The sequence below is a fragment of the Diadema setosum genome, chromosome 5 (assembly GCF_964275005.1).
Source record: "Diadema setosum chromosome 5, eeDiaSeto1, whole genome shotgun sequence".
NCBI classification, from domain to species: Eukaryota; Metazoa; Echinodermata; class Echinoidea; order Diadematoida; family Diadematidae; genus Diadema; species Diadema setosum.
In genome coordinates, this window is record NC_092689.1 from 3558735 (window position 1) to 3585619 (window position 26885).

The 26885-nt window shown below is 38.5% G+C and overlaps 1 protein-coding gene across 1 annotated transcript; it reads right to left on the minus strand.

Moving 5' to 3' along the window:
• Positions 1-665: 665 nt before the first annotated feature.
• LOC140228517 (exostosin-2-like) lies at positions 666-18275 on the minus strand. Its single transcript, XM_072308751.1, has 11 exons — positions 18189-18275; positions 12920-13522; positions 11989-12195; positions 9982-10174; positions 8865-9004; positions 8045-8270; positions 7334-7517; positions 6547-6713; positions 6002-6139; positions 5363-5491; positions 666-3777 (listed from the first exon to the last, which is right to left on the minus strand). The coding sequence occupies exons 2-11, from the start codon at positions 13489-13491 to the stop codon at positions 3556-3558; spliced, it is 2178 nt and encodes a 725-aa protein (XP_072164852.1). The 5' UTR covers positions 13492-13522; positions 18189-18275; the 3' UTR covers positions 666-3555.
• Between the last annotated feature and the right edge of the window lie 8610 nt (positions 18276-26885).

Consider the following 26885-nt stretch of genomic DNA (forward strand, 5'->3'; position numbering starts at 1 on the left):
CACCCTTTAAAGTGCACATTACTTAAATATGAGACCATTTTGAAGCAAATAATTTTCACACAATAGATATATAATGTATGTTAAATGAATCCCACAAGGATTGGAACAATCATTCCCCGGCGTTCCCACTGATCAGTTACTAGCCATCCCCTGTAAGCATGTTCTACAAATGTATTGTGTGTGTGTGTGTGTGTGTGTGTGTGTGTGTGTGTTTATATATATATATATATATATATACATATATATATATATATATATATATATATATATTGTATTGTTCCAAACATTGTAGTTGTTCCGCATATTGGCAGTACTAGAAATAGCAATAATAATGTCACAACAGAGAAATGCATTAAATGCCAATCTTGATTCTAGTGAATAATACGAATTTTCGAGAAACCTTCCTCTTCATCAGGGATGACTAGTGATCCCTGATGAAGAGGAAGGATCCTGGAAAATTCGGATTATTCACTAAAATCAAGATTGGCATTTAATGCATTTCTCTGTTGTGACATTATTATTTGCTATATATATATATATATATATACACATATACATCAACAGAACATTGGCATTTCACTTAAAAAAAAAGCACACATTGTGTACAATCATTGATGCTCTCAAACAAAGAGCAAAATCACCACATGAACAGCACAACGTAATAAATAATATGCCTTTATTCTAGCCACAGAAAACGGTACAGCCATTATAAAAGTTAAAACTAAGAGCACAAAGACAATTCATATAACATTTTCATTGTTAATATTTCCAATAAATACATTTAAGTTCCTCAAATATCCCATCATTGTTTCTGTCATAATTTGTAGATTGAGTTGAAATTATTACACAAATTAAAAAATGGTATAATGTATAAGCTGTTACTTTCACAAGGGTTTCATTTTCGCAAATTTTGCGTATCACAGTACGACCGAGAACTTAACACATGAAAAAAATCGCCATGTGCGAGGGTAATAGCGTATTTACAATAAGCCTTGGTGTCAATTCGCGAGAACAGCATCTCACGAAAATGTTTGTGACTTCCCCGTTTGCAAAAATAACAGCTTATACAGTACATGTGCTTGCAATGTACAAAATTTGCTATAAAACGCCCAATTGCTTGTAGAGTTATCTGATCATGGAGAAGTTATGAACAAATCAATTACAGTAGACTCCCGTTATAACGAAGTCCTCGAGACTGGCGGTTTTCTTTTGTTATGTCAAAATTTTGTTACAACAAATGAACAATAAAAAAATTTTGTTACAACAAATGAACAATAAAACAACAAATGGACAATAAAAAATAAAGAGCGGATAATGTTGCGGCCTGAACTTATTACTTCGTTGTAACAGGAATTTCGTTACAACTGTGTTCGTTATAATGGGAGTGCACTGTATTCTGGATGCACCTGAACTTGTGTTGAAATAAATTACTTTGGACCAGTGAAGTTCCATTCTTGTACATGTACTAAAATTTTGTCGTACAAGTTTGCTCTAGTAAGAATGGACTGGCAGTTCAATTCCCTTCCAAACTACTGAAAAGCAAGAAATACACGGAGCATGAAATTTTTGCATATTAGAGCCGAACGGTCTTCTTCGTAGCATGAAATTTAGTGTAGACAATAACTTTTGCATGCATTCTAATTTTGCAAATCCTGGCTCTCGCAAAATATGCAATATTAAAATGTACGCAAAAAGTTCTAATTTGACAGTACACTGAACAAATATACAATTGTAGCTCTTCTCCTCACAGCATATACATACATCAGATAGATACGTCCAATGTGTTGGATATAACCTTTGCAGCAGATGCAATCCAATCTGTTACAATCAATTTGATAATGTGGAAACATAATCAAATACATATTTAAGGCTTAGTATCCCAATACCTCAACCTTAATGCATTATTTTTAACCTTGTGAATGGCAAAGAGCATATCTACCTGAAAGGTACCTGAAAGATAATATGGCAGTGACCATTAATCCCTTCCCAACCAGACTTTGAAATCCCCATAGACTTTGTACAGGCCTCGCCACAAGCCGGCAGACAATGGATTAAACGACAGTGCGGTAGCAGCTTAATTCCTTCTTGTTCTGAAACTACTAAATCAGAAGATCAGTGATTGTCTTGAAACGAGATCTGATGTGAAATTTGATGCCTGCTTGAAATCGCATATTCGAGTCCTGAATATTCTCAGCTTACAGTACATACACTTACATTGAAACAGTCTAATTTTGCATCACTCAACCAAGGTGAACAAATTTCTTCATACATCAGTCAGCATATACAACCATTAAATCTAATATAAATATGTCAAGGATCACATTTTCCACAATTAAAAAAATACTGGTAAATACAAATTTGCAAGGAAGCACCATTAAGCAGTAAGTTGTCAACGGCGGTAATTGCCACAAATGAGTTAAATATCCATTCTCCACAGTGATTTAAAATCTCCCTACTCCTCAAGAGATTTAATATCTATACAGCTTGTACAAATTTACATCAAATGCGACATTCACATATGTATATACAATGAAAAAAGAAGGCATTGATTCAAACTATCTAAGATTCTGGATTGCCTGCAATGACATATAAGAAAAAACAAAAGCTATTCCACCCACAGACGTATGGTCTATTTTTCATACTTTTGTTCATGACATTTGCAAGAAATGACTGGCATTAATAACTTCTATGAGCGAGTGATGAATTACAGCTCAGGGAAACTTCATGCAAAGTGATGTTGGAAGAAGCACTTTAGAGAAACCTCCCATACGGAATTAATCAACATGATATTGACTTCAGCATTGTACAACATTCTTACAAGCAGATTTCTTGCCTTCTACACACTTGCAGATAGCATAGTTACAGCCTTCAAGCAACATCGCAGAAGTATGAGATGCTACCACACAATTCTGATAATTATCTGCCCATGTAAGAATGGACCACACTCATATACAGATGTAACCAGGTTAACCGTCATTTCACTCAAGGTGCTTTGTCTAAGGAACATAAAGCATGTGGTAAGGACACCACTTGTGGAAACTCGCCAAGGTGCACTGTTCAGGACAAGGAAGGCAACTCGGGTTAACTCTCAGTTACACGTCTTGGCAACTTTGAATACATTGCCCTCTCGCCTTTCAATCCCTTACAAGTTGCCTTCTCGTCTTTCAGTCCTGAACAAGGCACCTTGGCAAATTCAAGCAAGTTGCCTTCTCTGCACTCGTTAACCCCTCCATAAATCTACCCTCACCAGTAGGGTATATAAGTCACGACTTTCTCTTCTTTTTTTTTCCCTTTAAAACTGGAATGTGTCCAATAGAAAGGCAAGATATTGGTTGCTTGGGGCCTTGTGATGATACAACAACCTTGCTCAAACTACTCCTCTGGACTGACTTAGTGAAGAGTGTTAGTGATACCCTGAATCCGTTCCCAAAGATGAGAGCTGTATTCAGTTCTTCTTTCGCCAGGTCTAGGATCTCTTCGGTATGTCAGATATAATTTGTCACACAATGAGCTGTTATTCCAGCATTAAAGTCTTATTTCTAGTGTCCTCCATGCTCACATGCTTCCTATAGTGTGATATCTCTTCAGCTCCTCCGGTATGTTGTCCTTGTAGAGAACGGGGTCAGCTCTAAACTGGACAGACTTAAGGGGCATGAGGCCGTATTCCTTCTCGAATTCTGTGATGCACTCTGACCTCTCTACCATGTGATTCAGGTCGGCTGAGATCATCTCCACACTGGTGCACTCTGGACACTTGAACTTCTTCCTAGGGGTCACCTGTTCAAACACAAAAGGGAAAGCGAAATGATGTAGAAGAAGCCAGCCACTGCTCTCTTATTCACAATAAAATGCATTTATTTTTGTCAGAATACAATCGGAAGAGTATATGTGAGATCTTAGAGGGCAATGCAATGCCTAACTTTTTGAAAGAATTTCCTGCCATATTCTGTGATATTCCTTGATGTTTCTTACATATTCTTTTACTATTTCGTGCATTTTAAAAAGAAATTTAAGTTCGAGTAATCTCATTAACTAAGCTGTCCATAACAGGAGCTTATCCCCTTCAGAGATACACCCTTCCATACAGACCATAGGATGCCAACTACTCTCATGAAACAAACACATTTCCACGTTCATCTCTTTTGCATTTTTGGGGGACTGAGGAAAATCCAAAGTAAAGCATATAAACACAATCAATTAATGTTTGTGTATCCATTTGCAACCCCCAAAATTACATTCTTGTCATAAGCTGGTACAATGTAAAGTTGATGATTCAGACCTTTCCTCTGAATTATAAAACTGGAAACTTCTCTATGATGGAAGGGGAAACAATACTTTAACCCTAATCAGGCTGGGGGGGGGGGGTGGAATCCACCCCCCCTCGACGTTTCGCGCAATATCTTCGCAGCGCGATGAGCTCCCGCCGCGACGTTTCATGACTTTTTTCTTTCAAGTATCGCGCAACTTTTGAGACCAAAAATTGTTGCGCCCGCGCATACCGTTTTGACGCGACGCCCGTTCAAAAAAAATTTGTCAACCCCAAAATTGCTCCAAAACGTGATTTTGTGTACAAATCCAATGCAAATTGTGTTTTTTCATTAATTCACATAAAAATTCATATCTTACTTAGAATGGATGAAATTAATTTATTTTAGCATAATAAAGCTTCGAAAAATGTCTGTGACAAATTTTGGCCAAAAAACAAACAAAAACAAAAGGTCGAAAAACAAACAAAAACAAAAGGTCGAAAAACAAAGAAATACATAAGAAATTCAAAAAACAATCAAATACATAAGAAATTAATTTCGATACAGATTTTTTTTCATCCTATGTCTCAGGAGAATGATACAAGGAACATTTTAAAAAGGAAATTAGCTTAATTAGAGCATTAATAAGTGATTTAGAGCCCCAAACTTATTTTATGCATAAATTACAATAATTAAAGGTTAAGATTTCCAGTGTATTCATTCAGACCCAAATTAAAATTCTGTTAATTCTCAGTACATAAGAGGAGCACATTCTCAAGTGACATGGGGTCAGTTTTGACTTTCTAAAACAAACAAACAAACAAACAAACAAACAAACAAACTCTAGATGTATTACAAGAAGATTTCATGCACAATGTTGGGATACAATACTCTTTAAGGATGCAAAAATTCTGGACATCTGCAGACAGGATATACCACTGTAAATAAGTGCAAGTACAGTTGATGCAACTATCTATGAATTCAGAACACAAACCACAGCTCACAAAGTTTCATGATATCTGTAATGCTCATACACAGTATAAAAGAATCTCTGAAGTAATTGCTCAGAGCTTGATGTTATAAAATGCTATTCTAGATAAACTTCTCATACTTACTTTGATGGGGGCTTTCCCTGTGATGTTTGCGATCAGGAAGTTCATGGCAATGTCCTCACAGTTCATATGAGCATCAACCCAAGTCTTGATGTGCGGTGACATTTTGTGAGTGTATGCGTGACTGTAGTACTGTAAGAAATATGGATAGGGTATGCAATCAAATCAGGATCAAATCAAATTATATCACATACAAGGTGACATGGAGAGGGCTTTATAGTACTGCAGACTTTCATTATCCTCATGTAAGAGGCTACAAATTTATAACAAGATATTTTTAATGCTACATACTGTGTACATGACCTTTGACGTTTTCAATTGTTTGGAGTCACATCATCGTTACTGTTCCACATATTGAACTTTGTTCACACTTAACTCAAAGGACTTTAAAAAAAAAAGAAAGAAAGAAAGGGGGTGGAAGAAATACAGCCTCAAAAATCAAGAGTCTTAAAACTCCAATTTGACATTTGATTTATATCCTTTTGTTTCTTGAAATCCATGCTTACTTGGGACAAACAACTTTGTACGTCACAGCAAAATAATCATGCATTTTACACTTGAGACGCATACATGAAGGGAATCTATTAACATCAATGGAAACAATTCCCTCATCCTTGAACTGCCAAACTCAAGACAATTTACCTTGTGATAGAATGCTGCTCCGGTCAGCACCATGGAAATGTCGTTCATCCACTCGCTCTCATACTTCCACTTGCCATTCTCCCACAGGTGCAGGCGACTGGGGAAGCCGACCAGACGGTCAGGAAACTCTCGCCACACCTGCACGGGCAGAGGATCATGGGACAGTTCCATCATCAATATTCACGAAACTCCATCCATCAAATATCAATGAATGACCAAAAAGGATGCATAGACTAATAAATAGTTTTAGAGCCTGAGCTCGAAGCTGTTCTCTGCAGAAAAATCATTATTTCTACAGGGAACGTCAATTTTAGTACTGGATGGCAGTTTCTGGATGTTGATGAGAAATGAAGACACTTGAACACAATAGAACCCGACTGTAAAGCACACTACACTGAATCACAAGATGAAAGATATCATTCTCACTGAAGTACTCACAGTCTAGTCTATGCAAAAACCAGGTATATTCCTCAAGTGCATCATGCATAATAAGGTAATTTGAAGCAGTTCATATTTTGGAGTCAGATCGAGAAAAGAAACGTTACCCCATATCCAAACTCCAGCTCATCTGGAGTCAGCATGATGATGTCATCATCGATGGCCAGGATACATTCCGTTTCAATCTCGTCGTAGGGGTAGAAACGGTTACTCAGTTTGTTCTCCTTCGTTTGAACCACCTTGAGAGGTTTGTTGATCTTTGGCCAGTGGTCAGCTGCAGGAAAAATGGTACGAGTCCAAATCAATTTTGGCCTTGCGTCTCGTTTGCTACTACCTCAAGCAAATTGTCTGTTTTGTCACATATAAATTTGGTCTATGCCAAATAGAACTCCAGAGTTACTCTTGCTGTACCATCATCAGATTGATAAATTCACTGAACTTAGCATAGAATTACACTTATACCATCAGATAATGAGCTGTATACACTTGCTTGACTTTCAAGCAATCCAACCTACTCCTACAATCACACAGACAAACAAATCAAAACTTCACTATGAGGTGACAGTCTATTCACATGAATAATATCATCTGTAATTAGGGAAAGTACATGTCATATTCATCCTCTGAAATGTTAAATTGTTGTCAGAAGGTTGAACTAATGAGAAGCATCAATAATTCAACAGATCACAATGTAGCAAGAGGAGCACTTAATCAAAACTTGGTAAAAATGAATGGCAGTGCATGAACCATGTCATATGCTATTTCATAATATGATATCTGAGCAAGGAAAAGATTAAACTCCGTAATGATAGTATATGTCTAGTGCACAGAAAGAATGACAGAAATCAAGCTTGGCCAAGAATGTCTTCTGACTTCTTTCTACACTAAGATTACCTGGGGGTGGGGTCTTCTCTTGATGGTTCCACACCACAAGGACCTTGGAGAGACTTGGTGTCTGAGAAATCTGCTTGATGACCTCAAACAGACTCTGCTCTCGGTCGTAGGTGAGGACGACCGCAGTGAAGCCATGAGACTTGGGCGGGATGAGGGGCAGGAATAGAGGGTTCTCCACAAATTGCTGGGAATTCAAGTAGGAGCAGATTAGATTATGTATGGTATACCAATACTGCATTAAAATATTACACGGCAGGATGTCAAAGTATGTGATGATAAAAGTTTGCAGCAAAAAGAAGATGCTGAAAACTGCTCATCATCGACTCCATGATAAAAGTTTATAACAAAAGCGCAAAAAAGAAGAAAAAGAAGAAGAAGGTAACAGATGAAGAAGACAAAGAGTAAAAAAAGAGGAAAAAGAAAGAACAACAACAGGGAAATTGTGGCAATAATGTTTCTCAAAACATCATCATGTGAATGTTGCTCATACTGTAATTTTTTCTACATTTAATCTGTATCACAGACTGTAAAATAGAGCATATTCATCACTTGCATGGTGAATACAGTCACTGGCATCAACCTACAGGAAAGTTGGCAGGAATTGAGACTTGGGAGTACAGTGGAAACTGATCACACCTCAAAAAAAAAAAAAAAAAAAAAAATAATAATAATGACGATGAGAAGAAAGAAGCATAAAGAGGACACGCTCACCCTTGGCGATGGCTCATTCCACCACTGGTAGTCTTTGGCCTTGTGTGGGAAGACGCGATCGTTGATGATCTGCAGGGTGGTCAGCGTGATATTGGCCATGCTGCTGAAGTAGTTCCGCCACAGGAATCGCACCTGTTGCCTCATTAGCTGGATCTGTTCCGGCTCAATGGCCCGCAGGATGCTGGGAATGTCTGCAATGTTACTTTCACGGATAACGAGGGAGGCCCTGCCATATGAAAGCAATGATAGAATGGTGATAACAAAGATTTCTACACACCACCGTTTGGCACAATTATCTAACTTCCATATAGAAGATTCATAATCCTTTTGTTTTACAAAAATTATCGCAATTGACAAGGGGCCTTGGTATGTGCACATAGTAGTAGTATGGTGGAAATGTGACTTTTACACACCAATATTTGACACAGTTGCTGTAACTCAATATGGGAGGGTAGTAAACACTCTGTTCAACACAATAATATTTACGATGTCATTCTAACGGCATAACTTGCAAATATTCATTCCTGCCATGTGTAAGCTATACTGTGTGGCTGTCAAGTTAATTTCACGATCAAAGAGTACAGTATTATCACGCACCATGTTCACATACAAGTGCACATGGCATTCATGTCAGCATCAGAGTTAATATTTTTGCATGCTCTCAAATTTGTGAATGCTGTCACACTCACGAAATTCATGAAAATAAAAACCCCACAAAATATATGCCATGTGTAGTATTTGAGTGATGCCTGTAATTGCATGTACTTCTATATCTACTTGGTATGGGAAAACAAGTAATAATGAGTGGTATGAGGCCAACCTTTGCCAGTCGATGACCTCTGAGAAGGGTAAGATGTAGGAGTCACTGATGATGACTGGGATACAGCCAGCCTGGAGGGCATCACTCAAGGCTGCCTGGCCTAGGCGAGCTCGACGTAGAATGATGCAGAAGGTCGCTTCCTGCAAGAGGCAATGATATCATGAAATTAGGGTACCCTGACCAATCACACCCGTAAGACTATTATTGAATTCAGCCAGGCAAAGTAACTTAGCCCAAATTTAATTCACCCTTTGTGTGCTCTTGGTGCAGATTGGCACAGAAAATCCCCTAGTGTTATACGCACTACACAGAGTCCCTGGCTCAGAAAGGGGTAACATAGTAGTCCAGAGAGAGTACAATGTACAGTCACGGTGATAATGGCAGAGTACTAAGAAATACAAATGCCCTCAATAAGAGCAATCCAAAGAACCATTCCACTCTGCACTCTGGTTATTGTTACACTGTATTTGTACTGCCAAGAAAAATGGGCTTGAAGGTGAAGAAAACTTTGTAGGCTTCAGGACCACACTTCCTCTACATCCCATACAATCACTTGTGCCTACTGGAAGTTGTATTAAACAGTTTGGTCGCGTTCAAATGGCGGCTGTCATAAATTAATACTCTACACTGAAATACTCATAGCAAGCTCTTTCAAAACAAAGCAGTGAATGGGCAATAGTAGCCTGCCTTACCTTCTAGCTCCCGTTACCACTGCTCCAATTTACTTATGCAAGTTATATCACTGATTGTCCCTGGCTTTCCTTAAAAAGAGCTGACAATGTTTAAAGTGTACAGCTATTGTTCTCCTCATGTCAATGTGTGTTACTTATATTTGAACTAGAACTCATCAGACATGCACAATCATTTAAGCACATCTGTGCAGGGTGGAAATGAGACATTCATTCAAATCTAGTCTATTGACAAGAGATTCAGTTGAAGAAATGATGGATTATCATTCTAGGAAATCTGCATACCTTAAAAATCTACGAATCACCCAACAATCTAATTCATACTCTTCCAATTTCTTGACATATTCTTACAACACTGCCTTGTTTCTCAGTCACAGGCAGTCTAAAATGCTGTTCCACAGTGTATAGCACACGGCCTCACAGCTCACCTGCAGAATGTGAGGATAGCTGAATACCCTGCTGTTGAGGCACATTTTGCGTGGATCTGGGGCGCTGTCATCACTCTTGCATCCATGCAGGACCAGGATGTCTTGGTTGGTGTTTGCAACAGTCAAGAGTTCTGTCCGATAATCCACATGGAGGCCAACTTGAGCCGAGACAGCCAGGTAAGGACATATCGTGCTGAAAGTAACGTGTAAGAATGTGAAGTAACATTAACTTTGGGTGCTTGTGTGGATGCGTATGTGTGTGTGTGTGTGTGTGTGGGGGGGGGGGGGGTGTTCCCCTCTCCTTCCACTAACCCCCCCCCCAAAAAAAAAAACACAAACAAACAAACAAACAAACAACTTCAGCATAATCAATGGACTTAATTCAATTTTGCTTGTTATTTTTATGCAAAAGTAGTTACTCTCTAATAGGAGCACGTAATGGTTGCAAGGTTTACATCAGATTCACACAGGAAATTGAATGCAGGAAATATTATTTCTATTCTGGCAATAACTATATCTGTTAGAGATCTAAGGCAATTAAACAATTAACCATTAAATGAAATGTATAGATTTTAACACTGCCAATTTGGACAGAACAATGTTCTTACAATGGCTTTAAACTGCCAACATAGACACTACACACACACACACACACAAACATCTAAAAGTACTTTGAAATTTAGGTGGCACAGTGTACACAATTTCAAGAAGAGGACAATGCATGGAAGGAATACACATGGCAGCTTAAACAGCAAAAAAAAAAAAAAACAAGGAAAAGTAGAAATTACGCGGTGCGTAACATATGTCCCCGCCGGAAGTAGCATTTTGTAACAAAATGTGCAATATAGGTAAAAAATCAAGGTCAAAGGTCAAAGAAGTCAAAGGTCAAAATTCTGTGTAGTTTTGAAGCCCTCACCTAGTGCCATCACATAAAGCAAATAGAATCGAAATTGGGTTAGAAATGGCGAAGGAGTAGCATTTTGTAGCCAATGTACAAAATAGGTCAAAAATCAAGGTCAAAGGTCAAAGAAGACAAAGGTCAAAATTCTGTGTAGAAGTTTTGAAGCCCTCACCTAGTGCTATCACATAAAGCAAACGGAATCGAAATCGGGTTAGAAATGGCGAAGGAGTAGCATTCTGTAGCAAAATGCACAATATAGGTCAAAAATCAAGGTCAAAGGTCAAAGAAGTCAAAGGTCAAAATTCTGTGTAGAATTTTTGAAGCCCTCAACTAGTGCCATCATATAAAGCAAACGGAATCGAAATCGGGTTAAAAATGGCGAAGGAGTAGCATTTCGTAGCAAAATGTACAATATAGGTCAAAAATCAAGGTCAAAGGTCAAAGAAGTCAAAGGTCAAAATTCTGTGTAGAAGTTTTGAAGCCCTCACCTAGTGCCATCACATAAAGCAAACGGAATCAAAATCGAGTTAGAAATGGCGAAGGAGTAGCATTTTGTAGCAAAATGTACAATATAGGTCAAAAAATCAAGGTCAAAGGTCAAAGAAGTCAAAGGTCAAAATTCTGTGTAGAAGTTTTGAAGCCCTCACCTAGTGCCATCACATAAAGCAAACGGAATCGAAATCGGGTTAGAAATGGCGAAGGAGTAGCATTTTGTAGCAAAATGTACAATATAGGTCAAAGGTCAAGGTCAAAGGTCACGACTGAAATTCTGTGTAGAAGTTTCAAAGCTCCCATGTAGTGCTATCATATAAAGCAAACAGAATCAAAATTGGCTCATAAATGACAGAGAAGTAGCAAATTGAAGATTTTGATCACACACGGACGCACACACGGACACACGGACGGACGGACGGACGGACACACGGACGGACGGACGGACGGACGGACGGACACACGGACACACACACGTACGGAGCCCGTTTCATAGTCCCCTGCTCGAACTCGTTCGGCGGGGACAAAAATACAGTTTCATTCATATTGAAATCTATACCATTTTTGCTGTTGTTTCTGGCAAAGGGTGAAGGAGGGGTTCAAAATGCACTCACTCTAAGGGCTTTTCAGTCAGCTTTATGGAGGACGCCACACTGTTGTACACTGGTATACTGATATCGTAGCCTGGCCGGTAGGTCCAGGAGGAGAAGCCTCCACCTGCCAGGATGGCATTACCCCTTGGGACCTCCAGGGCTGTGTGGAAATCTGGGGTTGTTCCTGGAAGCATGTTGAACAACAGGTGATTGGTTCCAGTATTCCACCTGCAAGGGACAAAATGATTTGAGATGATCACTCAAAAAGAATTCTCGTTTACCACCCACACACATGCAGTAAATTGCCACAGAACTATCTACCAACTGCAGTGGTGTTCACATGATTAAGACGAATCCCCAAATACATTTGGATTAAGGTCTATGTTGAATACAGGCTAACAAAGCTCAAATTAAGGGATAAACTTTGCATAATCTCAGGAGATATGGGAGGTACGAGTATAGCATTTTGGTTTAACAACATAGATAAAAAAAAGTAAATGAATCCAGGCTATATGCAGACCATGGTACTCACAAAGACCAATTTCTTACGCTTTTCCTAATTTCCTGACTTCACAGAAAGCCTATGTGGACTGCTAAGGTTGGTCAAGTGTCAAACCAAAAGGACTTTGGTTTGATTTTGCTACAACACGCATTTCCCATAGACATCAGCCCGAGTATACTCGGGACTCGTCCTCAACGGGTTTACCGTTGTGGATGCCAGACACACTACAGTACTGTACATGCAACCTGTCTTGGTCCAAAGCACTATAAAGTTACTTGCTACACTTGCCCAGGAAACCATAAATCAAGTGCCCAGCAAGTAATATGTACATGTATGGACACTTGCCGATTTCAAGTGTGCGGCCCTTGTCACAGTGTCATTTCAAGCCAGCAGGAATTAATTTTGTAATACCCTGTGGGAATCAGCACTGTGGTAACAACGGACACAAACCTTGGAAGTTGGGCCAGTGCTTGTCCCACAGCTTTTAGTTTCATTGTGTTCTGGTTCAGCAGGTCTACAGAAGGCACCAGTAGGCAGGCCTGATCGGGGTTGGAGGTGTAAAACGGGCTCTCCGCGATGGCATTGAGGACATCGAAAAACTCACGCGATATCTCCTGTGTGATGGCCATGCCAGTCTCATCTACATACTTCTTCATCGGATAGATGTAAACGCTGATTCTGTTGTTGTCCGAGCCACAGCGGTAAACATCAAAGCAGTCATGGTAGTGGCATGCCGGTGCCGTTTTCGTTCCTTCCGGAGACGTCTCTGCTATCTTCACTTCTGGGAGGTTGTTGTAGCTCTGGATGCGGTACCTTGGCTGCTTTTCATTTTCCATGGAATGTGGCCAGAACTGGAATATCCCGGTGATGACGATCCCCACCAGTATTACGGAGAAGAGCGTGATGTAGAAGGAGTGGTACTTGGGCCTCAGCTTGGGCCCACGGGCCTTTTTCATATTGGCTGGATCCTTGGTCTCGGTCAAAGTACACAAAAATGAATATGTGTATTCTAGGACTCCCATTCCATGTTGATGGCTGTCAACGGGGCGACATCTGTAAACAATAAGCAAGACACTCTGTATCTTTCTTTTCCATTCAGCTGTTTTGCCTTACACTCACAGAGGCAAGGTGCTACATACACAATGTACAAGTGCTTGCCCGATTGTATGGGGCAAGTGAAAATCAAAGTCGGGCAAGCAAAGAGTTTTGAAGCCACTTTTTCTTTTTTCCATGAAGTCAACCATACAGAAGCCTAAAGATAATGACTGTTTAGTGATGCAATGCACTTTAATTTCATTTCAGCAACTTTCTCAACACTTATGTGAAGGCGTGCAATGAAACACCCACTATTGATTGAACCAAAGTTTATTTAAGACACCTGATGTGTTGAAGCATGTACACAGATGTAGATCAACATGTGCTGTTTATTCAAATGACTGTGTTTTATCAAGCACTTCACTTACAAGTGATTTTCAATTTCATTTTCTTATATTTTTGGACTTTCTTTTTGGGCAAGTCAAATTCATGTTCGGGCATGCAACACATGTGTGATTGGACTTATAATGTATCCATATACGGTAACTGCGACCAGCCCAAATGAAGTTCCCACAGTATAGAGTAAGTGTTGCAGTTAGCGGTCGTCCGGCAGTTTGCGGCCACTACAGCATATTTGGTTATATAACGCTGAACACAGCCACACACTTTATACATGTATACCACACATTCACTAACACACTATCATTCTATAAAAACCAACCGATAACAAGGAAAAAATCTCCATCAAAAGTGAAATTTTCTCACTTAAATGATGACATCTCGCATCAAAAACTTCATTTTCGGTACTTCTTAACATCACAGTTAAGGGTTAAGGGTCTAAGAAACTGGATATTTTGTCGTTTTCCCGATGTTTGCGGATTTTGAATACATGTCCTCACATAGAAATAGAACTTTCGCGAGCCGATGTGGGCCACCATTTTTTTCCGGAAGTGGATGTTACGACCGAAAAAATAGGAAAAACATGAGAAAGACAACAATAACACCGCCATGCCTGTTCGCGGTCAGTGCAAGCACGCGAGCCCTTTTCACGTGCTTTCGCAATGGGACTTGGCGCTTATGCAACGTTCGCGAGCCAAAATGAGGCGTTCAGCAGAAGATCAAGGAGCACGCGTGTATCGCATAGGAATTGTACATTGGGCCGCAAACCAGACTACCACGGTCGCAAACCAGCGGACGCTCTGCCGGATCGCGGCCGTGGTCTTTTTTTTACTATCGCGATGGACATTGGTCTTGCGATTTTCACAGTATTGTAAACTGGTAAGTGGTCAACCGCTATGATATAACCTGGGTTAAAGCAATTAGCAAGTTTGCGTTTCAGAGTGGAAAAACCCTCGCGGCCGCAAACCGCCACTTTTACTCTAACTGTGTTACGGAGCGCCCCGGGGTTACGGTAATATCCATAGAAGTGTACTTGCACAGAGGAGAGGCTGGATATCACTGAAGCTGCATCAACGAACATGTACATCACACAACACTAACAATAAACATTAAAACAAGCCAGCAATGATTCAACCGTAATGCATACTTGCCAACTCTACCGCATTTGGCGGTAGACTACCGCTTTTGAAAGATTTCATTAGCATGAATTCAAGCTAGCGCTGCTCGCATAGGCATCCTGGATTCTACCGCTTTCTCAAATGAAAATGTTGGCAAGTATGGTAATGCCATCCAAAATTCGACCGCCAACCAACGATCACATTAACCTATGTAGGGATTCTAATGCACTTGTCAATGTAATGACTCACCCTACTACCCCCGGACATGGGTGCGTCATTTCCTTGTTTGGTGCGTCAAATTTGTGACCCAGGTGTTCGTCATTTTACCAGCTTTGTCCGTCAAATTTTTGACCGAGGGGTGCGTCAAAATCCCATCATTGTCGGTCAAAATTTTGACCGAGGGGTGCGTCATGGTACGTCACTTGGCTATGGAAAATAACACGCATCATTTTGAACCGAGAGGTGCGTCATGGTACGTCACTTGGCTATGGAAAACTGCACGCATTTTTGCACGCTACCAGTACCAGATACACGTACCGCGAGTGAAATTACAGTGAGCGCTTTCCCGCGGCAAGTGAAAATCAAAGTCAGGAAGCGTTTTGGAATAAGAGGGAAAAATGCTTGCCAGAATCTGGCAAGCAAATAATCTAAAAGCCACCCTTTCTCCTTACATTTTCCCTCCAACAAACCCATGAAATCATGCATAGAGTAAAATATCCCGTTTGCGGCAGTTTAAGCATTGTTAAGGGTTTTTCCAATTTGTAAACAAATCAGGCAAATTATTTTCAACCATTTCATATATCATAGACAAGACTATTCATTAACGCAATTGTTTTCATGAAAGAAATTTACCATTGACCAACGCAGTTTTCATGATTTACCAGGGCAAAACCCGGCACAATTTTCGCCGATAAGGGCAATATGCGATGTAGTATTTCTGCTTGCGGCACGATGTACAATCCCTATGCAATACGCGCGTGCTCCGCGATCTGTAGCTGAACGCCTTCACATGTTTCGCGAACATTGCGTAAGCGCCAATTCCCATTGCGAAAGCACGTGAAAATAGCGTGCGCACATGCATTGGCCGCAAACAAGATCGCAATTCTGGCGGTGTTGTTGATGTCTTTCTCGTGTTTTTCTCATGTTTTTTCGATGGTAACATCCACTTTCCGAAAAAAATGGCGGCCCACATCGGCTCGCGAAAGTTCTATTTTACCTGAGGATATGTTTTCAAAATCCATAAACATCGAGAAAACGACAAAAAATCCAGTTTCTTGAACCATTGTTTCTTAACTGTTATGTTAAGAAGTACCGAAAATTTCATTTTGGATGCGATATGTTGTCATTTACGTGAGAAAATTTCACTTTCGTCGGAGATCGTGCCCATTTTATCGGTTGGTTTTTGTTGATTGCTAGTGTGTTAGTATATGTGTAGTGTGCATGTGACATTGCAATGCCGTGTTTAGCTGTATATTACCGTGTATGCTGTACCTGCCGCGAACGGCTGCACGGCCGCTTACTAACGCAGTTACTCTACTCAATCTCAAACCAGGGACTGTTCAGCGATATAACAACTTAGTTCAACCTTTACTGTCGAACACTTAGTGCCTATTGCATATTGCGATGCAACACCAACACATATTGCTATCGAAGAAAGTTCGTTTACATTCCAATACAATGTGCGTCTAAATGATGTTCTGTGGTGACAAAGGCAAATTTTTGACAGTAAAAGAAGCGGCAGCAGAAGAAACTGCCTGCTGCATGCCATTTTCTGCTCGCGGGATAGCCCGACCAGCAGACGCGCGACGCTGTTAGCTGTGCGAATCTCTACGTACAGCGACTGGGCTGTATGTAGTTACTCGCAGGAATGCCGTGGCGTGGTGTGTACCTGCGTTGCAGCAGCGTGCATCCACCGGACTAGCAATGGCCGCGCACACACAGCGCATCTGCACACATGTGATTGTCATGTATGGATTGCATGCACAGAATACATACTGTACGGAATATCGTAGATTGTAGCAGCAGCGTGATGTACGGTGAATGACGGTACGGTGCTTACAGGCAGGCCCATGGTAAGGGAGACTTGCCGAAACTTTTACAAATTATGTTTACGAACCAAAAGAAAATGAAACTGCTTGAATAAAACGTATGCAAAAATCGTTTCAGTATTTACGCCATACGGGGGTGCGTCAAATGTACCGAGGATGTCCGTCAAAAAAGTGACCGAGGTGTGCGTCACTTTCAACGTGTTGTCCGTCAAAAAAGTGACTGTGGTGTTCGTCACTTGCAGCGTTTTGTCCGTCAAAAAAGTGATTGTGGTGTCCGTCAAAAACCCCATGTGGTCAGTCAAAAAATGACCATGACGCACCCATGTCCGGGGGTAGTGGGGTGCGTCATTACATTGACAAGTGCATAAGTACCGGGTATTGTTACAATGGTTATGCTTTTGGGTCTACTTCACTTAACATAAACTTACAACTGTAGGCCTACCCAAATTTATCAAATAAACATTGATGAAAACAAGGTTGATCTGCATAGACCCAGAATCTAGTTCCATGTTTACTTTATCCACCTAACACTCTGTTATAAATGAATAGAACCTTAGCATCACAGACTTTATTTCACGACGCGACATAATGACTGTGTTACTCATTAAACCTAACAGCATTAAATTAATGTTACACTTTACTACGTTCAGCACTGACTTCGATCATGGAACACTTCTTGACATTACAGAAAGAGAATTAAGTGTTGATCTGATACGACACACTGACATTCTGTCGCTGTCCCCAGCCTCTCCATTGCAGATCTCTTGACAACCTAGTATGCAATCACAAATGGGGTTATCCATGGCCACTCCACTCAAAGATAAATATCATGGTGTGGGCCTAGGCTGTAGCCGCATGAAGGTAGTGACACTGCACTAGACGTGATTCATAAAATGTCTCATTGCATGCACACAGTCTAGTCAACGCAAACAGACTAGAGACGGTACAGTACATTCGTATTACACAGCACAGTGCCCCAACGACCGGTCCTGTATGTATTCGCCTTGAACATTGGAATTTCGGAATTTCTCTTAATCAGACCTTGCATGCCGGAAATCTGAACCTTGAACTTAATCTAAATTATTTTCCCGTCAAAATCGTCGAATCAACGGTACATACCTTCCACATCGACAATGGACTTTCAGCCTGTCAACTCGTCATATCCTGTCGAGTTCCCTCTTCTCGATCTCGCGACCACCTCTCGCACTGTACGTTTAACTGCTGCACTAGTTGATGTTACACTACTGTACCCACCCGTGTAGCTTACGTGGATGTGTGTATCACATGCACACACACCAGTTTATACTAAGTACTGTACACGAACCAGTAGGCACCCATGGACCGGTACTTGCACTTTCCATCCGATCCGAATGTTCGATCACCCGCAGCTCCACACCGCGTACCGTTGCAGCGATACGGGAAATGCGGTGGACATACTAGAGTATGCAGATTTCCGTGATACAGATCATAGACCACCTAAACAGACAAACGAAAAAAGGAGTGTTTTTTTTTTATTTTATTCATTTATTTATTTTTTTTTTTTAATGGGGGGGGGGGGGATGTATGCTAAAGAGTAGTAAGGTGAATTTGGGACTGGTTGAGAAAAGAATGTTTAGATGGAGAAAACATGAATATAAAGAGACTTGAGAAAAAAGATTGAAGAAAGGGGATTGAGGAGCGCACGAAATGTAAGGAATAACGAATCGATGGGCCAATAGAAAACTTTTATTAATTTATTTTTTAACTAGCCGCGATTTACGAGTACTCTCTCAATTACTGCAATTATAGGCCTATGCTTTTTGCCATAAACCTCTTGAATACTGTAGGCATATAATGCCATTGAGTATCATGTGGCCTATCCGCTCTAGCTGTATCCCTCAAATATGTTTGCAATTACAGATTATTGTGCCACTGGTTGTAAGATATAAATAAATAAATAAATAAATAAAGATCAACTAGGATTTCCAAATGTGATGTGATATATATATATATATATATATATATATATATATATATATATATATATATATATATAGCGAAGAATCAAGAAATAAACTAGTAATGCATTATTTCGCCAATAAGAATGAGTTTATTGAACAACTCAAATTTTCGGTGGCTTCCACCTTCTTCAGGAGTCTCGACGGGGAATGTCAATACCAAAACATAAATTGAACATGAAGAGCGCGCACACATACACAGAATTGGTTGCTATGAGAGTGCGTACCCTTTACAATGATGTTGCCATGTAGACGCAATGTAGTCAAGGTACCCCACGCATAAGGAGGAGGACATTGACATGTTTATTACGTAACAATGGTATTAAATTACTTTGTATTATCACATGTTATGATATCGACATATGTACTCATCAACAGCTATCAACGTACCATAAGTTACAAAATTAGGTTAAAGAGCGCTCCAACAATTAAATTGTTTCATTACTTAAAATACAAAAATCGGTAGGAAGAAGTTGGTATAATAATTCCTGTTAAGAAACAGATGAAATCATCAATTACAAAAACCACAGTTCGGTGTCTCGCTGAAATCTAAACAGATTTGAACATGCAAGTGTGGAATTGATTGACTCATACAACTGAGTGATAGGATGACAGTGTGAATCCATCTACAGAAAATAATACAAAATAAGAGTAAATTGATTATTAAGATGGAGACATGAAATCATAATATTCGCTATAATTCGTCATAATCTCAGACAGATTAACCAACTAATTTCTCTATCACAACACCAGTGGTAGTGAAACAGTTATCAATTAGAAAGATATTTTGAAAAAATATCTTATAATCCTCATGACTTATTCCTCTCTTTAACGGAAGAATGAGTAACCGTTTAAAATGGATAAATACCTGTTCAACCCTTCACCTTGAAAGCTCTTACTCTTCACGATTACTCGTAACTCGGCGAGTTTTCTTTCCTCTGCTGATGTGTAATGTCCCCCGAAAATGCACACTCTGACATCCTTCAATGAGTGGCCGGGGAGGTTGAAGTGTTTAGCAACGGGAAGGTCATCCTATCACTCAGTTGTATGAGTCAATCAATTCCACACTTGCATGTTCAAATCTGTTTAGATTTCAGCGAGACACCGAACTGTGGTTTTTGTAATTGATGATTTCATCTGTTTCTTAACAGGAATTATTATACCAACTTCTTCCTACCGATTTTTGTATTTTAAGTAATGAAACAATTTAATTGTTGGAGCGCTCTTTAACCTAATTTTGTAACTTATGGTACGTTGATGAGTACATATGTCGATATCATAACATGTGATAATACAAAGTAATTTAATACCATTGTTACGTAATAAACATGTCAATGTCCTCCTCCTTATGCGTGGGGTACCTTGACTACATTGCGTCTACATGGCAACATCATTGTAAAGGGTACGCACTCTCATAGCAACCAATTCTGTGTATGTGTGCGCGCTCTTCATGTTCAATTTATGTTTTGGTATTGACATTCCCCGTCGAGACTCCTGAAGAAGGTGGAGGCCACCGAAAATTTGAGTTGTTCAATAAACTCATTCTTATTGGCGAAATAATGCATTACTAGTTTATTTCTTGATTCTTCGCTATATTGGAGCCAATACGTGAATTCGCAACATGTTTGGACATATATATATATATATATATATATATATATATATATATATATATATATATATATATATATATATATATCCCACACATTAATATAATATATATGTCCAAAACTTTTTGAGATTTCACTTATTTGCTCCATGAAGAAATGAAGAAACAAACTGGTAATGCATTTTTGGCCAATAAAGAATGAGTTTTCTCGACTCAAATAAACTCATTCTTTATCGGCCAAAAGTGCATTACCAGTTTTTTTCTTTATACATATATGTGGATATATGTGTGTGTGTGTGTGTGTACAACCTAAAATGGCATTGACACTTCATCCTGGTGGTGGGGATATGTACAGATATATACTATATAAATTTCACAACCAAGGATAAATCAGATCATTTTGGAATAGACTGCCTGATTTTCCTCACCATCACTTAATCACTATAGGGTATTTTAGAAGGCTCACCTGCTTAAAATGTGTCTGTATTTATTCAACAATCAGCATTAATTTTATTGCCATTGTATTCAGTCCTTTTTTTTGGGGGGGGGGGGTGGGGGGAATTATTTCGCAATTTATGTGTAGACATACAATACATATTGCTATGATGATGAAAATTCATAGTATTCCTGTGTCTACTGTTTTTGTGTCACATTTTTATGATATTTTCTGTGGTAAATTTGAAATTTCCAAAGTGTAGTCCCCTGTTCAATCCCTTAAAGGGGTCGTATAGTTTTGGTTGAGACCTAATTTCCGGTTTCTTACATTTTTTGGTGAGATAATGAGAAACCTCTAATGAAATATGAAAGAGTATGTAATTTCATGAGGAATTCAACGTTTATTTGATGAAAATTGGTTTTGAAATGGCCGAGATATCCAAAACAGAGCGATTCCAATAAGTGTGGGACCTACACTTTATTACGATCGCTTTGTTTTACTTTGTTTTTGGATGTTTCAGTCATTCCAAACCCGATTTTCATCAAATAAACTTTGAATTCCTCTTTGAATGGTATGCTCTGTACTATTTCCTAAGTGTTTTCTTGGTATCTCGCAAAAAGTTAAAAGCCCAATTCTCATCTCCACCAATACTGTACTATCTGGGGATATCAAAGTTGAAACTTGGATAGGCTACACAGAATTTTTCAGCACAGTGGCTTACCGCTTAGAATGGCGAACTTCAACATACATTGGTATACCTGGATGTCAAACAATAGTACTGTCAAATATCGATACCATTGCTTGACATATAGGTACAGTACATATATATCATTTCCCATCTTCAGGAACATTGTAGACACATGGACATCACTGAGAGTTTGTGTAAATACATCTTTCTTTATTGTAATAGCTCAGCAGCATGGCTAAATATTGTCAATTATATACATATTAATCCTTCCATATGCTCTATACCATACTCTTGAGTATCAAATTGGTAAAATTTTTTTCATTATATAAACATGATCGTTGCATTAAAAAAAAAAAATCAACATCCTAGTTAGAACATCACAACTTTGAAGGGTGTATTTGATAAAGACATTTCAAGAAGTGATTTTTTTTTTTTTCAAAGAAGATCTGACCATGACCTATCCTTGATATCTCTACAACCTAATAATCTCACTTTGGTCAAGCCATTTGTTCTCCTTTACAGGAGGTCAAGTTTTTAAAAATGCATGACAGTGAGATAAAATGGTGCATTCCATTACACATGAAGAAGAGGGGGTAGGAATCTAGCATCCACATTTTACACAAACCAAGCAAACTGCGAAGATAAATTAGAGCCCTTTCCAAAAAACAAACAAACAAACAACTCCCAATGTAAAAAGACGAGATTAACTATTCAGTGTCAAACAGGAAATATCTTCAAGAATTATAAAACAGATCCTCAAAGTTTTAAGCATATATATACCATTGAATGTATGTGTAAATAAAGTGTGAAATTTGACCTAAGAAGTGATAAAATTCTTCTCTTGCAAGCACCCAAACTGGGTGAAAAATATATATGTTTGCATGGCACACAATGGGCAAAGTAAATCCTTCTGCACTACTCTATAGAGTGCATAACATATGACCACCATGATCGCTTCATCATGCAATCACTTATTGATGTGCAAGGATTCTTGTGAAAAGATTCCTTTTCAGAAAAAGAAATATTATTTCAAGGCTAAGATAGTGAATTTATGGAAAATTAGAGTACAAGTATCAGATCAAGTGTGAAAACTACATAAGTACTTTGCAAATGTTATGTCTAGTACTGACAAACTAGGGTACGAAGATGGTGCTAAAAGGGTACACAATATTCCACAATAAGTTAGTACAGTGTATCAGATAAAGGTGAATAGACTATAGTAAATGAAGTCTTCATTTCCTGATTGAGTTCCCTGGTAAAACCATACCAATTTGGCTTTTTCTTTCTCATTTCAAGTACACTGTTCCATTCTCAGCTATTCACTTGCAGTAATATAATACAGTTAACACATGCTTACTTTCTGAACAATTACAAATTGACTAAGTTCAATGTTTAACGCATTTCAATTAATTTTTTTGACTTACAGGTAAATTTGGTCATTCAGCAACAAATCTCCACAAGGAGGTAGGTTCATCAATATATGTCATTGGTTTTCTTACAATACAAACGGGAGTGTCCGTACTGCCTATACATCAGGCACCCAAGTTTCAAAATCTACAGCTGACACAATTATGATATTGTATTTCAAAGACTTATAGAAAAATACATAGCATAAATATCTATTTTAAAAATGTTAACAAAAAGAAAGACAATTAAAAACATGCTGTACCACTAACCACTGGTAGAGCTAAATTGTTTTACTTTGTCAAAATAGAGTCTTTTTGTTTATAGGCACTAAATGGATCCCTGTAATCATGCATACAGGTACATATATAATTTTTCTCAGTTATCAAAGAATAAGGGAATGCCACTGATGAAAAGACACTTTTTTTGGAATTCTGAGAGCTGCAAAAATCTATCCTAAAATCCACTGACAGAGAAAGACACTTATCATTAGGAATGTTGAAGCAATCATATGTATTACCAGAGTCTGTAGCTCTAAGATCTCAAACTGGTATTCTTAGAATTTTTGAATACATACCATCAGCCGTAATTGAGGTGCCTGAATACAAGCTTACATTTATCAACATCTGACAATAGTTTAGAACACCCAGATAATAAGGAATAATGCAGTGACTTCACAACTAAAATATGAGACTTTGCAAGTGACCTGAAAAATGATGAAATGATGACAGGCAACAATGATATGGGATGGGAGAAAACCCTCGTAAAAATCCAATATCTCCACCAATGTTAGTCAGTATATCGCACCCTATACATTCAACAAAATTGTGTATCCCAAATTACTGTAATTTCAATTCAAATCGGCTGTTTACCTTCACTGCCTTTTGACCCAATTTACACAGTATAATCAGGCCTTTACACCATCATACAACATCCACTGACAGAGTTTTATGGAATATCATCTATTTCTTCACTCACTACATACACTGATCTTTATCATTTTTTTTTAATTATACAATTGCAGGCCCAGTCTTGCAATGTTTTACTTTTTCATTAATTCTAAATTGGTGAAAAAAAAAAAATCAGTTTTACATGTTTGAATAAATATAAAACTGCATGGACAACAAACAACAATAATAAAGTTTCTTCAGCATCCATCAATTACATGCATAAAATGTGCACAAAGAATTTTAAAACAAGAAGCAGCTCATTATAGAGGTACAAGTGTACTGGTAGGCCCTGTAAAAGTCAGGACAGCAATGTGTATACAGTCAAAAGCACACAAAATGTGTACAAATGTACGGTAGATTGAAGACAAATTATCACAATCGTTTCCTTGAAAGCTTTCTAGCATCACACATTTCCCAGAGTCATAAAACTGAATGTCACAATTTTTTCAATGGCTGTAAAGATATCCATAGATGATTTGAATAAAAAGAAGAAATGAAATACATGTTCTTGTACATAAACCCCTGCAATTGAAGGCAAAATTCAATTATTCAGCAAATATTAAGCATGTTAGGTTCTTGTGCTGAAGAGCAAGAAACCACAGTAACGTGGACGTTAAGATAAGACGGTGAATACATTGTGAGCTTCTCATATGCAGTGTGTACATTTTGCAGCAAAGAACCAAAATGACAAAAAGACTGTAAATTCTTACCTGGTACGACAATGCATCAAATACTGTATACGCCGTTATTTTCGCGTACAGATATTTTCGCGAATGACGAGGTCATAGACATTTTCGGGAGATGTTGTTTTTCGCGAATCGACGCCGATGCTTATGTTAATGCTCTACAGCTGTATTAACAAAGCGCATGGAGACAATTTCGCGTGTTGTTAAATTCGCGATCCAACTGCAATTCGCGAAATTCACGAAAATTAAACCCTCGCGAAAATAACGGCGTATACAGTACATGGCCAAAAAAAAAAAAAAAAATGTACAGATTTTAATTTTACACTCATGATACAGTGTAATAGTGCTATCAACTTCTAAAATACATTCAAAGAAATCATGCTTTGAACATGATGCAGACATACATTGTAGAGACACACACTCGCACACACACACACAAACACACAAACACAGAGTGAGAAAGACAATGTTTACATTTGGATAGCCTTTTAACAACTGCCAACATGTATCCACAGTGAGGAAAAAAAAGAATGACGGTATGCAATTTGCATGAGCACTGTATGCTAAAACAGAGAAGACTACTTCTCATCAGCATGGCAGACTATGCAGTCATATTGTCTGATGAAAAGAAGATAAAGAAAAGTTCATGCCTCTCTCTCAAAGCATGAAGAAATGTCAAACAGCAGACTGTGCAAATTTCATGCACGACAGATAAGAGCTAACCACAAAGCTGTCATACCATCGGCCAGCAGCCACATTGGTACATGTCACAGGCAATTTACAATAGGAAAACTTGCCTGTATTGAAGTACGGCAATCGTCGAAAATAATAAAGGCATAGGCATTTTCGCATGAGGCATAGGGTAATACATGATCTCACTAGTTTACATAAATGATTTTCATCGGTCAATGACAAAATATCTGTAGTATGCTGCATGAATAGAATTTAGAAATTAATGTACCGATACCTTGGCATGAAGTAGTACTGTTTTTCAATCTCTTCATCATGCAGTAATCACAAGCTAGGATAAACAGATTTTAAGCAGAGATAGTGAAAGCTATCTGGTCTCCAGTGCATACATGTACCTGGCTTTGGCATATACAGCTGTATTGAATTGATTTCTCAAAGTGAGTTGTAGATACACATAAGGTACTAGTGAATAATTATAATATAAAACAACATGGAATCATTCGAAGTGCCTCTTAAATGATGTCAGAATGCAAAAAAAAAAAAAAAAAAAAAAAAAGTCCTCCCATGGGAGAAAGATAAGATAGAACTATTTCACAATATGTACAACTATTTGGTCAATTTACCTAGCTCTGACATTCCATCTTTTTCTTCGTCCCCAATGCATACAGATTTATGTAGCCAAGTTCTCAGAGCAATTTTGCAAGGAAATCAGACTGATCCACAGAGGATCATTAACATACAAACCTGATAAAGTTGCAGGCATTAAAGCTGATGAAACTGCAAGGTGATTTAGCTACAAGAAAAAAAAATGTAAATGATTTAATTTTGATAGCTACCACCTGTCCAAGGTCTACATTCTTAGAATGCATATATAAAAATACACACACAAAAAAAAAAAAGAAATCAGATTTGGGGGCTTTCTAAATAATGTTGTAAATGTGTTTTGAATGGACATGATATATTCATATGCCTGATTTCAGCACACTTGACTACCACTGAAACTTTCACCCTATTTTGTCAAAATTAGATTTAATTGATGGCCACCAACCTTATCATTTCTTTGAAAGGTTTTATTTTGAATTGAGAAGGGACAGATTGATTATCAGTGGAAAGCTTTAGAGTCTGGAGAATATAAAAATGCATTCCCTCCCCTAAAAAAAATGAAAAAATAAAATGAAAAATAATTAAAAAAAAAATCAGTGAATCAACATTTGGCAACTTTATCTCATGTTTGTGGCAACTGGTTACGTGCCATGGGGCCAAAGGAAGCTGTTTACAGCCAACAATTGTGACGAAATTGGGGTAAGTCTCACATGGAATATCGACTGTCAACAAAGGATGATGACCACACTCTCC